At 40.2% G+C, this 14,813-nt stretch overlaps 1 protein-coding gene across 1 annotated transcript in view; it reads right to left on the minus strand.

Moving 5' to 3' along the window:
• Window positions 1–219: 219 nt before the first annotated feature.
• LOC126774700 (nose resistant to fluoxetine protein 6-like) overlaps window positions 220–14,813 on the minus strand; it is a 30,768-nt gene continuing 16,174 nt past the window's right edge. The window contains exons 8-12 of the mRNA XM_050496236.1: window positions 7,891–8,064; window positions 7,126–7,276; window positions 6,304–6,490; window positions 5,694–5,836; window positions 220–367 (exon numbers count right to left, since the gene is read on the minus strand). Of these exons, the coding sequence (XP_050352193.1) occupies window positions 251–367; window positions 5,694–5,836; window positions 6,304–6,490; window positions 7,126–7,276; window positions 7,891–8,064 (772 nt within the window). The 3' untranslated portion in view covers window positions 220–250. The remainder of the gene's footprint in view (window positions 368–5,693; window positions 5,837–6,303; window positions 6,491–7,125; window positions 7,277–7,890; window positions 8,065–14,813) is intronic.

Raw genomic sequence — 14,813 nt, forward strand, 5'->3', positions numbered from 1 at the left:
CATATTATATATTTTTATGCAAGAGGGGCAAACAGGCAAAGGGCACACCATCAGGTGAGACTACTACCGCCCATGGCCACCTGCAACACCGCAGGGCTTACAGGTGTGTTGCTTGTCTTTAAGGAATGAGAAAACTCTTTTCTTGAAATTTCTATACCGTACAGTTCGGAATAGTTGCTGGCGCAAGCTGGTTCTGGCTCAATATAAAAAATTCTCATGTTAGTAAAAATATTTTATTTTTATTTAGTTTTCATTTGTTATTGCCAAGTAAAACGCGCGACAGATTCGTGAAGGGCGCCTCCGCCAACAGCCACAACCCCGCCCCGCACAGGAATGAGAGAAATATAGATGCGCATAAGATTATCACCTGAAAGAAAGAAAAACCTTTTAGAAATTCCGCTAACATAAATGCATTCACGAGTATCACGAGAGCGTAAGCACCGCCAGCTTTCAAGTTTGTGTGTTGGTATTTCGGTATATAAATGAAATGAAATCGATTTGATTCAATAAATCAAATTCCCATGTCACTGCGTCGCCTCCTCGTTTGTATTTGGATCATTCCAAATTATATAATTTTCCATTTAAATGAAGAATATTCATAATACAAGGGATAAATTACGTAAGCAATCAACAAATTACGGGATTAAACTTTTAATTTATTAGTCATTTATCTAAATTGATGTCAATCATGCCAATAAAATTGAGTTAATAAATACAGGGTTTGTGGTTAAGGCTATAAAAAGCAGTTAATTTAACCGAAAAAGTCACGTGTCATTTGTTGAACGTTTAACGATATTGAATCACCGTTAATTTCAGACGAAACTTGCCAAAAAGCTATGGAAGATTGATTGCACAAAAATGTGGAGATAGCCTTCAGTCAATCTTAGAAGACCCTCTGAGAGTCATTTGTTTTACATAATATCAAACTACTAAAATTTGTTGGTGGACGAGCAAATGGTACCTTTTTGTAAGAGGTCACCATCGCATTGACATTGGCGCTGTAAGAAATATTCGTTAATATGCATCGCCAATGCGTCACCAACCTTGGGAACTAAGGTATTATTTCCCTTGTTCGTGTAATTACCCTGATTATTTTCACACCGGATCACAAAAATACTAACATAATATTAGATAGATATTCTAGTAATATTAGAAGTTTGGTATTCCTCCGTGTCCCTCTCACTGAAGGTGTCAGCATCGTTTGCTATGCAGACGACACGTTGGCGCTGGCGTCGGGGAAGAATTTTGAGAGAACCAAGGAACTCGCCAAGCTCGGGGTGAACATCGTCGTCGATAAGATCTACGAGTTGGGCCTTCGGATAGTGTCCCATAAGACGGAGGCGGTATGGTTCTATAAACTGCTAAGGAGCAGGGAACCGCCCGTCTCGCAAATCCGTGTTGGTGACTCAAACGTCCAAGTGGCTATGTAGACGAAATACCTGAGCCTCACCCTGGTCGGTCGCTGGGGCTTCGAATAGCACTTCGAGCGCTTAGCCCCCCGGATCAAGAAGGTAGCGGGTTCCAATGCAAAGACTTTGCATGGCACCCAGACTGACGTCTCTATGCCGGTGTCGGTGTGCGACCGATGGCACTCTATGGGGCACCTGTTTGGTGTCTCAGACTATCTTGCGTCCACCGCTGCAGGACTAAGATCCAAAGTTCGCAGCCGAGAGTGGCCATTCGCATAGTGCGGGGATATCGCACGATATCCTACGAGGCGGCAGACGCAGGTAATGACCGGTCACGGTTGTTTCGGAGAATACCTGTGTAAGATCGGACGCGAATCGTCGGCGATGTGCCACCATTGCGGTGCGGACCGGGACACCGCTCAGCATACGCTGGAGGCGTGCCCCGCTTGGAATGTGGAGAGGGAGAACTTGGTCCGCGAAGTCGGACAAGACCGGTCCCTGCGAGCAATCGTATCAGCGATGCTCCGCAGGGAAACGACGTGGAGGATCGTAGCCTTCTTCTGTGAAACCGTCATGGTCTAGAAGGATACAGTGGAGCGGGAACGGGCCGATCCTGCTCGGCGGAGGCGGCGTCTTTCCAGCCCTCCCACAGCCGTGACACCCAGGGCTTAATAGATAGGGCGTAACCCTGGGGCCGTGAATGCGTGAGGTGGGGACCTCGCGTGTCTTATTTCAGACGGCCCTGAGGAAGACGGCGGCCGGGATGGCCTCGCGCTGCCTTACTCACTAGCGAGGAGTGCGGGGGGGGGCGAGATTACCTTTGCCCCCTGCAGAGAGCTCCGCCGAGCCACGAGCGGTGCAAAGCACGGGAGAGGCCGCGGATGCGTTATATCAACACGATCCCGCAGCCTCTCCGATCCATGCCGAGGACTGCCATCGCAGTGGTTTTAGTGGGTAAGAATCCCACTTAACCCAGTTTCTCCCCCCCTATGGGAGCAAAGAGGTTAAAACTTGTGAATCTTAATTTTTAACCGAAGATTATGAATTCAAATCTGGGCACCACTGAGGTTTCATGATCTTAATTTATGTTTATAATTCATTGACGGCGGTGAAGTTAAACATCGTGACGAAGTTTGCATGTGTCAGCTCCTCAAAAGGAGAGAATGCCTTAGCCCAGCAGCAGCAATGGGACATTTGCTTTCCTTTCTTTAAAGAAATCATACATATTTGATCAAACATCACCGTGACGCGTCGTACTAAACTAAACTAAAAGTGGTTTGGACAAAATTAAGTAGCGTAACATTATTTGCCAGTTAATACTTTCTATACATATATGCGTACATACCTATGTAATCTCATTAGTGTAATGTAACTAGTCTACGATTAGAAAACGATTTGAAAAGAGAATATTTAAATATCGATTTTGAAAAACCAATTTTTATACAAATGTTCGGAACCATTCTTCTAATTAAATATAGAAATAAACTTCATATTAATTTTTATCAGAATTTATACAACAAATTTAATTTTTAATTTTTGTTACAATTTATAAAACAACACAAGGTTAATCTAGTTTTTTTTGGGAATTAATTTGAGTACTTTCTTCATTCATAATAGCAAAAACTGAATACAATCGTTCATATTGTTAGACGCGCGACTAGAGCGCCACATGCGTTGAACTATGAGAATAGTTTCTCATCGATGTCTGAACTAACCGGTTGATATTTTACGCGCTCTCATAAAAACTGTAATCTGTGTTCTCTGTGATATCTGTAATATAAGTGTGGATGTCAATCCCTGGTTTCTTCAGCAATTGGTAACCTATGAAGGACGTTTTTTTTTAAATGTATATGCTAGCGCTTGACTGTTATCACACCTGATGGAAAGTGAGATACAGTCTAAGATGGAGCGCGCTTGCCTAGAAGATGCCTCTATACTTGATTCACTCTATACTTGAAAATACCCACATTGTAGGTGGTGGGGAAAACGGAGGTCGGGTATTCCAGACCTTGGCGGTGCGTATCAGAAACGAGGAAGCAAATCGTTTCGTACGTGTCTTAAATACGTCAACTACGTACGGATGCAGATCTTTTCGATGCCTCGCAGTTCTATGGTAAAAAGGTGACGGGGGAACCAAATTAAATAGTTCCTGAGAACACTATCCGAAATATATCTTGTAGAATACCGACAGACAGGCAACCTTACGACGATGTTCTAAGATCTTGAGTTTTGTGACCAGTGACTGGTCGCCAATGAGCCTTCTAGCACGACGATCCACTGAAAAGCTAAAACTGCTGGCAAAAAACTTGGCATCCTCATATTGTCCAAAGTTGAGTTTGGATGTTAATGTAACTCCTAGAAGCTCTATACTGTCGGTGATGGATACAGATACACCTCGGAAAGTCGGAGGTGGAATGGACTCCTCTTGGCGGTGAACAAACACGCTTGAAACTTGGTAGGATTAAATTTGACTTGGTTATCATCGCCCCAATTCGATACCTCTTCCAATGTCAAATTGATGTTGTTCTACCAAGGCCTCCCTGTGCTCACGAGTTTCTGCTGCTTTAGCTCGGGGACCGGATATGTATCTCTTCGTTACGGTGCTGTCGTCTGCGTACCCAAAGATACCGGGTTTCAGTAGATCGTTTATATGCAGCAGGAAGAGTGTAGCGGAGAGAATTGATCCCTGAGGAACACCGGCATTAATCGCCATTAGATCAGACGAGAAGCCATGTAGGACAACTCGAAATGATCGTCCACTCAATAAATCTGATATCCAGTTGCAAAGGCCAACAGGTATCCCGTAGCTAAGAAGCTTGCTCAGAAACCCCTTATACCAGACCCGGTCGAAAGCCTTGGACACGTCAAGTGAAACGGCTAACGCTTCACCGTACTTGTCCATCGCCTCGCCCCAGATGTGAGTAGCGTACACTAAGAGATCTCCTGTTGATCGATTCCGACGAAAGCCGTACTGCTGGTCCGATAGGAGATCGTTTTCTTCGAGGTACGCCTGGAGTTTGTTATTCAATACACGCTCCATACCTTTGCAAAGTATGGAGGTGATTGCTATGGGTCTGTAATTGCCGGGTCGGCACGGCTATTCTTCTTAGGTATTGGTTGTACGTTTGCAATCTTCCAAGCCTTAGGGACTTGAGCGGATTTAAGAGAGAGGCGGTACAAGCGTGTTAGAATAGGGGACAACTCAGATGCACAATTCCTCAAGACTATTGCTGGAATACCATCAGGGCCACTGGCCTTATTCACATTCAAGCTGTGCAGAATTTTTAGAACCTCTCTTTGGCGAATTCGTATCTCTGGCATGATTGAGTCGCAAGGTGGTATATTTGGTGGTGAGGCACTTCCCGCATCGAGACGTGAATTTTCGGCAAACAGAGCCGCTAATAGGTTAGCCTTTTCTGTTGCCGTAAAGGCCAGGGATCCGTCAGGCTTCAGCAGTGGAGCGATGGACGTCAGAAGTTCGTCTCAACCGACTTGGAACGGGACCAGAATTCTTTACTACCACGGGGATAGGAAGCTAATTTGGCTCCAAGACGTCTAGTTCGGTTGAAACGAACCTTCTTGAGGACCTTCTTGTAGGACTTGGCAGCAGAGTTAAAGGCTCTTCTTAGTTGCAATGTCCGGAGCTTTGGTGCCGGCAGCAGACGTCATTACGAGAGTACATACAGACCCCAGCACGAGGTTTGAAGTTGTGTTCGAGTGAATATCCGGGATACTGTAAGTACGCTACATCTGCTGGACTGGTAATTTGTGTCTCCGTGAGAAAGAGCAAGTGCGGCTTGGCGGTTTCAAGGTGGTGGTGGACCGCAAAGAGATTGGAGTGCAAACCTCGTATATTTGAGAGATGCACTAAAAAGAGAGTTGGTGCAGCCGCTGTAAATCTTTCTTCATTCTGTTTTTATCAATTAGCACCACCCAGGGGTCACGTGTAGGGTAATGAGGGATGAAACCTGACTTTGGTGAGACCTACGGATGTGAGCAACTTTGACCCCCAATAATATAACGTACGTGTAAATAGGAGGACCGAAGACACGGGCCCAGTCTACGTAAGCTAGTTGGTTCTGTTAAAGGTAGGCTTAGGCTCAAGTGTACGTTACAATACCTAATTATAGAAAATCTGAGGAAAACATCTGAATTTGCATGTTTCGAACATTCTTATGGGATCTTTTTTCTCATTTTATAGGAGATCCATCTAATTTTGTATCAAAATCCGTATTGTTATTATTACAAAATAATTTAATTGTTATCACATGTATTTATACTTACCACGTAATAGTCACTCAGGTACAGCAGTTCAGTGAGAGATCCAGCGAATGATCTTAGAAACATTGAGTGTAGAAGGAAAGCGCTGTAAGAAACCCGACCGGCCCAGGTAAAACCACGCCACTCCAATATACCACGGTATACGGCTTCATATGAAATAGAAGTTACATTATTAATAAATATTAAAATATATGTTAAATATTTTTTTATATATAAACCACCTATCGACGCGTATTTGTGATAAGAAAGACCAACTCGTACGCTGTTACGGCAAACGACATGATACTCTCTTATCTCGTCATGCCCTCTCTCTGTCTCCCTTGTGTGTATGAGGTGCGAAACCAAACAAACCCTTCTGGGTAGGTACCACTTACTCATCATTTATTCCTAACGCCAAATCGGAATCGGAAAAAGATGGGGTGAGCCAGTGTAAGTACTATCACAAGGGAAAGGTTACTTTAACTCCCATGATTTCCATGTTAGCGCATATTTGTACAGTGTTTAAAGTTTACCATTGGATGGATTCAAGTATACAATTTATATACTCCTGAGTACCACATTAGAAGAGCAAACATTAATTACTTAATTTAATAAATTAATTAAACTTCCTTACATTCGAATTTAAAAATGGTTCCAATCATGAATATCACTATGATAATCTGAAAGACTGGCTTGTAAAATGTAGCGTATGCTACTCTTACGAAAGTGGAAGGCGTGAATCCATCTATGTAGAAAAAGCCCCCGGATAGTATAACAGAAACTGCCATGGGAAACAGCGCCCAGAATGCCCAACGATATTTCTGAAAAAGAAAATCAAAGATATTTTTAAAATTGTCATGATCGAAAACGTTTTACTACTATTTCTAAAACTTATCAATATCATTTATTTGTTTATGCAATTTTCGTCATTTGGTTTAATTGGTCAAGAATGTCAGCTGAATGGCAATTCATCTCTTTTTAAGGAAAAAGCTTAGAGCACAAGATTAATAAAATTAAAAACTAATAAGGGATATGGTAACACAAACAACTGACTTAGCACTTATTTTAATCAGAAAAAGATAAAGTTTTTATATTTTTTTTTCTTGTGTTTGTATCTCTACAGATGTACTGTGCGTGCCTTTAGTATGTCATGTACTTATATTCAATTTACATTAATGTTATTTTAATGTATTAGTCATGTTTATTTCGAGGTAGCTCAACAATCTACGTGCCAGGTTTAAAGAAATTGATCGAGATATGGCATTCATTTGCGATATAAATATTTGTTTACATTTGACGTCGTAGAGTCCAGATGACTTTTTCGTTGACTCGGAATTTGTGCCAGTTCACTTATTACATTATTAACGAAAAACATATCAACGCTAGATCATATTGTTTCAAATATGTTATAAGCCTAAGAACTTTTTCATGTTATCTTACTTAAAATAAAGCTTACCTTATATAGAGAAAAATCTTTTTCACTTTTCTGCCAATGGTAAGTCAGAAGACCTCCTGCGAGACCCAGGATATAAGTGGAGATGTTAGTATGACCTCTTATGTACACAAGCCTAAACGTTTCGTCGCTGACGTAGAGAGTGCGATAGGATCTAAAAGAATATTGGAACACATATACATCTTACTAGTTTTCACCCGAGTTTTGGCCCGCATGTGATGGGGTCCATCCCGGGGGGATGGGGTGTGATAGGTACCCTATGTCTTTTCAGTACCCCTGACAACGTGTATATAAAATTTCACGATGCCGATCATCATGAAATTTTATATACGGATATATATTGAGTAGTTAAGACGAGAAAGCGTATATTAGCAATCATTTTGTTATTATAATCAGTTACTTATTTACTCTATTATATATATTTAACTGAAGGAACACCCGAGAAGGGTTGAGATTCAGTCTAACCACACCCGAGGTTGTATCGCAATTAGTTATAAACCCTTATATGCAATTTCATATAATCTTTTATTATGTGTCTGTAAAATTAATTACTTTCATACTACGGGTTCAAATCTGGGCAATCACAAGCTTCCATGTTGTTCTATAATTAATCTCATTTATCGTATGATATTCTTCTAAATCCACCAATCCGCTTTGGAACAGCTTGATGGAAAAGGCTATAAAGCAGAGAAGGGCGAGACCCTTTCTCAGCATTAAATATTTACGGGCTATTTAAATAATAATTTAATTGAATAAAACAGGACTTACTCAGGCGACTGTATAACGACAGCTTCCAAGTCTTGAAAGTATGTGTGTGCTGCGGTGATGACAAGTGACACCAGGAATAATATCAAGAGTGCTATTTTCCTGTGGCATGGTCTTTGGATGATAACCAGAAAAATCAATCCAAGGCAGAATAGCTGTGTATCAGCTGCCAAATACCTATAAAGATATACCACACAGTATATTTATTTTGAATTAAGAAAATAAACAGAAAAAATATAAACGTTTTACATAACAATACAACGGTTATTATGTGCCGAAAGAAAACACAGCATCGCATTATGAAGAAGCAGTGTCGACTCAACCATTATTGTTGTACTTAATCTTGTGTGTCTTAAGCCGAATCCATAGATGTTCATCCTCTACCTTATTTGAAATATCTATGGTCTGTCACCGCAAGGCGGGAACCGACCTGTCAAAGTCATTGGAGTATTCACCAGGAAGAGCATTCCTGCGATGCTGTGTTTTCTTTCGGCACATAATAACCGTTTTATTGTTATGTAAAACGTTTATATTATGTGCCTTGTAGAAAACACAGCATCACATTATCTGCTGGTGACAAACAAACACACGCAATGTTGAATTAGACTTTAAACATTAAACTACTAATATGTTTAAACCTTAGACCTAAGAATAAAAAATTTAAAAATCTTAAGATAAGTCTAAAATTTTTTATTCTGTAAAAATAGCTTCTATTATAAAAATGAAAAATTAATTGTCATTCTCCTGCAATTGAAATTAAATTGACCAAACAGAAAAGTTCTTATTTATATACCTATTATTCTGCAATTTGAGATATATAAAAGAAAATATTTTATACACTATATTTAAACCAGAATGGGCTTAATAAAATGCAACAGAAAATAATAAAACAAATGAGTATTATACTGCAATTATAAATAAAACACAGAAGTATAAATTATAACAAAATAGGCCTTCGAGGCACAATATAAACAAAATAACAAAAAAACTTAATAAACTCTTAAATAATTGAAAAAAATATATAAATATTAATTATTAACAAACTAATCCTATTCTCTTAATATATAGTATTTTTGAGATCAATATAATCACAATGAAGTCATCACATTAAATTATTTTAAAGTTATCAAATAAATTATAGTCAAATATGCGTTCTTGTGTATCAATCTCTCGGCAATAATGCTTTCTTAGGGTATCAATAGCTTTCCAGTTACCTCAATTTCTTCTACAGGTCTATTTTCTAGACAAGCTAGAGAAGCTACTGCTGATCGACATGAACCAGATGAGGCATCAATTCCTGCATCCCTTAGAACAGAACGCACCTATCCTCCTATCACAGTCCTAGAAGCTGGTTTTGGAATACCTCTTATATAAACAGATGATCTATATCTTCTGTCCGTCTACTTTCATTTGCTTGAATTAAGAGACGTATCCATCGAACTTGACATAAATTAATGTCCTGATTAGGTAGAAGTCTCCAACCAGACTGGCGTCTGGATCCATTATCTATTAGCTCCGAATACAGGCCAAAAACAAATCTCTTGCCCCTTGTCGATGAAGTGATGTTTAGATAATCTTAATAATGTCAAATCATGTAATCTACGCCCTGATGTTAAAAGTAAAATTGTTGCTGTTTTTCTTGCAATATCGAATAATGAGTCAGCCTTGGGGTCATTTTTTAACCATTCTATCACTTGTCTAGCATCCCAAATTGGTGGTTTAAATGATGGTGGCTTAGAATTGTTGATGGCTTTCAAAACTTGTTTCACCATAAAGTCAGAAGATATAGTACTACTTTGCCCACAAAATGTTGCCACTGCTGATTTATGAACCAACATAGTACCATATGCTAAACCTTCCTTTAAAAAAGTATCTGCAAGAAATTGAGCTACGTCTTCTGGTCTGGGTGATTTGGGGTCTAATCTACTAGCATTACACCAAGCTAACCATCTCTTAATAGCTGGTTCATATGTGTCAAGAGTAGATCGACGCCAGCTCCTTTTAATGAGGTCTTTTTCGGCCTGAGACCATGTGGCTAACTTGTCCACCCACCCCCAATTTTCCAAACCTTCAGAACTAGCTGGTCTATCTGTGGAGGTGGACGCCCTGTTGTCAGGTCCACCAAAATCTTGTGTAAGTTGGGCACTGTCATGGGCTCGTCCAGAGCTCGTGCCTGAAGATCTGCCTTCCAAAAGGGTTGGTCCCAAACCGGGGCTACTAGTAGGTAGGTGCCTTTCGCCCTGTTCAGATGAGAAAGTACCCTTGGTATTAGATTTGGGGGAGGAAATAACCATCCCATCCGATAATCCCAGTCTCTTGAAAAAGCGTCTGCGAACATCGCGGAACAGTCTTGTGAATCGAGAGTTACGTAATCTGGTACTATAGCCGACCTTTTTGAAGCAAAAATGTCTACGTCAGGTCTGCCCCATCTTCTGAAAATCTTTGAGGTAGCTAGAGAGTAGGTGCCACTCCGGTACTGGACGTCTCCTTGACAGTCTGTCTGCTATGGAATTGTACCTGCCTGGAAAATGACAAAGCTGACAGAACTATGTTCCATTTGTCTAGAAGAGTCAAGAGTTGAAATGTTAGAGACAGGAGACCTATCGAGTGAGTCCCTCCTTCCTTGCGAATGTATGCAATGATCGTTTTGTTGTCCGTTTGTAAAAGAACATGCGAGTCTCTGAGACTCTTCGAGTGACCTCTCACTGCAGACAGTACTGCGAACATCTCTTTTTTGTTGCAATGCCACAGTCTCTGCTGAGGTACCCAGGAACCTGACATTGTCATCCTGTCCAGGACCGCACCCCAACCGATGTGTGAAGCGTCGGTAGTCAAAAAATGGGATACGGGTATCGAGTGAATGGGGGTTGTTAGATAAACGGCTCCGAGCCACCACTGTAAATCCGTCATCGCCCTCCGCGGGAAGAATAACTTTGTTTTTGGCAGATTGCGAGGGAATTGTCTTAAAAAGATCTGTAGGTGCAGACAGTGAAGTCTCCCCCTCGGTATCACGAAGCATGCAAAGTTCAACTGCCCTAGCAGGCATTGTAGTTGCCGTAGATTGCAAGCTTTCTTGGTTAACAGGTTTCTTAAGGTAGTAGAAATTGATGTCTGCTTCTTGGTCGGAAGAGACATGATATTCCGCTCTGTATCCCAATTTATGCCTAGAAAGTCCAGGGACCTCATTGGAGTCAACGTTGACTTCGTGTAATTGATTTTCCATCCTAGGGACTCCAAAAGCTCCAGAACCTCCGCGGCCTGTGATACCAACTTGGAAGGGTCCTGGTGTACCAAGAGAAAATCGTCTAGGTACACCACCACTCGCATCCTTCTCTTGCGTAGAGTCTCCGCGACCCAGCAAGTGACTGCTGAGAAAAGCCGGGGTGCTGATGCTAGGCCGAATGGCAGTGAGGTCATTTGAAGCATTTCCTGTTTGTAAAACAGGCGCAGAAATGGTCCGTGGGAGGCAGTAATAGGTTGATGGAAGTAAGCCTGTGATATGTCGGCTTTTACCAACCAATCGCCTGGTTGAAGGAATTCTGGTATGGTGGCATGGCTGATAAGTTGAAAATGTTTTGTTTTCACAAATCTGTTTAGCTGGCGTAGGTCGAAGATGGGTCTGAAGTCACCATCGCTTTTCTTTACTAGAAATACCCGGGAGAAGAAACCGGGAGTCAAAGAAACTGGTCTTTTTAAAATTCCAAGACTCTTTAACTCCTCGATTTGTAAAGTCATTTGTACAGACGGTTTTGTAGCATAACTTTGTGCTACTACTGTTGTAGGGTATACTAAGGGAGGTCTTTGAACAAAGGGTGTCCGAGACCCCGATATTACTTTCAGAATAAAAGGTGATGCTCCGAGCTCCTCCCACTTTTTCCTGAAATCTCTTAATTGCGTCCCACGGAACCCCTGCTTGGCGCACTGTCTCGATTGATCAAAGGTACGAAAGGAGGACAGAGCTAGGAAATGAGTTTGGGGCTGAGTGAGAAGGGTTTTTTCTCTTAAATGATGTTGTTGAATTTTTTTCTGTTAACACAAAAGAATTTAACCATTGCTGCGGGCCACCAAAATTCTGAATTAAGGTATTTAATCTAACTTGATCAAATAAACAAGTTTCTGAAGGAGGAATATTTCTAAGTGCAAGCTGTATGCACTTGTTAAGTAACTCTTTAATTAGCCTCTCCCTTCTAGTTTCTATACACTCAGCCCGCTTACCACATACAATTTGTAATATGTCCTCAGAGTTTTTAAAAAATGATGTTCCTTTACTAACTGCAGAGACAATCTTCTCTAAAAGGGTTGATGCTTTTAATTCTTCTGGGGATTTAAAAGCCCAGTCAACTACTGACTGCAAACCACTACGAAGTAAATCATTACTCTAAAACATTGCATTTGATAAGGCAACCATAACATTCTCAGTGCCTACTAAATAATCCTTAGTTTTACTGAGGTGGCACAATTCATCATTTATTGCTAAGCTAGTAAAGCCAAATGTAACAGCAAAAGATTGTAATGACTTAGAGTATCTAACATTACACCAGGTTGGTAAGCCAAAATTTTGTACTAGCTTTATTTTGTCAAGTCTCTCCGGAAGAGCTGGTTTTATTAACTTCGTTGCATCAATATCAATCGCTACCTGGCCTAAATTAAGAAATGTGTCCGTAGCCTGAGGAAGAATTAAAAATGACTCGTTTGAACACTGATTATTTGACACTTGTAATTGTTGTGATTGGTTATTATGAGAGCCGCCGAGACATATAGATGTTAGATAAAAATCCTACCTGATTGATAAGCGCTTCCAAGCGAGGGTCCTCTTTACAATCTCTTCTTTTTAAAGAGGGCCTTTCACTCTCCGTCAGAGAAGAACTTGCAGACGAATCTGAGTCCGACCCGTCTTCGTTAGTAATCACTACGTTCGGCTCGTTTTCGTTCATTCTATAACTTAAAACTTATTGAAAATTTCAAATCGTATACAACTTGGCGGCGAGTAACACACGCAATGACTTTGACAGGTCGGTTCCCGCCTTGCGGTGACAGACCATAGATATTTCAAATAAGGTAGAGGATGAACAGCTATGGATTCGGTTTAAGACACACGAGAGTAAGTACAACAATAAAGGTGAGTCGACACTGCTTCTTCATAATGCGATGCTGTGTTTTCTACAAGGCACATAATATTGGACGAACAAAGAAACGGATAACTAAACGGATGAATAACATTCGTCTCGTACGACCAAACCAACTACGGTAAAAAATATTACTATGCGTAGGAGGATGCGGTTATACAATGAATTCAAACAGCATTAGGGACACTCAGTCTTTTACTTTATACAAAAAACATTGTAGCATCATACCTTCATCTTAAAAGAGTTTAATTTAATTATATTAGTGACTGTTATTGTAAATTTTTATTTGATTAATGTATATTACCGTACCGTAACAGCCTGTGAATGTCCCACTGCTGGGCTAAAGGCCTCCTCTCCTCTTTTTGAGGAGAAGGTTTGGAGCTTATTCCACTGTATATTATTAATATATATTATTGCACTGTATTATTTTTATTAATTATAATTTGTTAATTAGCTAAAGACGATAATGTTAATTGCCATCTAATTACTATAACACAGACCCACCTACCCACATTATTTTCAGTAAAGAGTTAAATGTTCTTGTCATTTAGTTTTGTGGACCGCCCGTGTGTTGTATATGTCGCAGAATCAAAAATAAGAAGCCATAATTTAAGTACAATGCCATCTATAAACGGTTCTAGGAAACGTCAAGTAGTACGCTTGAGTAAGGTCGATACAGGAATTCAGAGTGCCCACTTGACAGTTAATGAATAATGAGTTGTTAATGGGTTGACATCGGTCACATGAGGTTTGCTGAACGCTCTCGTGCAGGGCACTTGGGAAAGGAACTCCGGTGCGAACGGTCGTCTTCTTGTATCGAACTTGCTGCATTTCGAACCACTTTAATCGGCGCGGTTAATTGTTATTTTGTGATTATCGATTGTAAGCGAACAAATAAACAACAGTTGTACGAGACTGAACTTTTACATTGCGCCTACAACATGTCTGATAACGGCTCTGACAACGAACTGCCCCACGTGATCAATACCACCCCGTTATATATATAATATTTAAGTATGGTAATCTTGTTTTCACATATGCGTTATACATGAAAAAATAAAGATTTCACTTTTAAAAGTTATAACTCACAATCCTTCATTATAAATAGCTTCGTTTCTCAAAAATTAATAACAAAATCTGATCAAAACATTAACAATTACAAAACATACATGTAAATATAAATAAAAAATGTATAAATTTTAATTAAATCTTTGTAATGTCAAAGGACATTGTAACAAACGTTGTATTTATATACACAAGAAGATCCAGGTCATGACGTTTTAATATTATACCCCGCAGTACATTCTGTAAGAACTCACTTTACTGCTCACCCATGAAAGGTTGACAACCGACTAATGCTAATATAATATACTATTTTGATGCGTGTACTTGAAATATCATAATTATTATAGTAAATAACAACTGCAAATTAGTAAAATATTACTAGCTCATCAAGCTGAAAATATTGTATTTTTGTTTGAACGCGCTAGTATCTGAAATTATTAATTGGATTAGAAAAAATATTTTCTTCAATTTTGCACTTCATAACCTAATTCTCGAGGTATGTTTGACATAACGCCAACCCCATGACAGTGGAGCAGGGACGTTTAACGAGTCAGAGCGTCACGGTAGCATGCGAAAGCGATCCCGTGGCGCTCCTCGTTAAGACGGAAAGGGTACTGCTTGCTTTTTAGTGGGTATTGCGATGTTCGGGGCGCACTCGGCGCCTTGGACACCGCTCCCGCGGGGGAAACACGTAACGCGCAAAATTAATAAACAAATTCACTCTCGCGTTTATAA

Source organism: Nymphalis io, chromosome 17 (genome assembly GCF_905147045.1).
Source record: "Nymphalis io chromosome 17, ilAglIoxx1.1, whole genome shotgun sequence".
In the NCBI taxonomy this organism is placed as follows: Eukaryota; Metazoa; Arthropoda; class Insecta; order Lepidoptera; family Nymphalidae; genus Nymphalis; species Nymphalis io.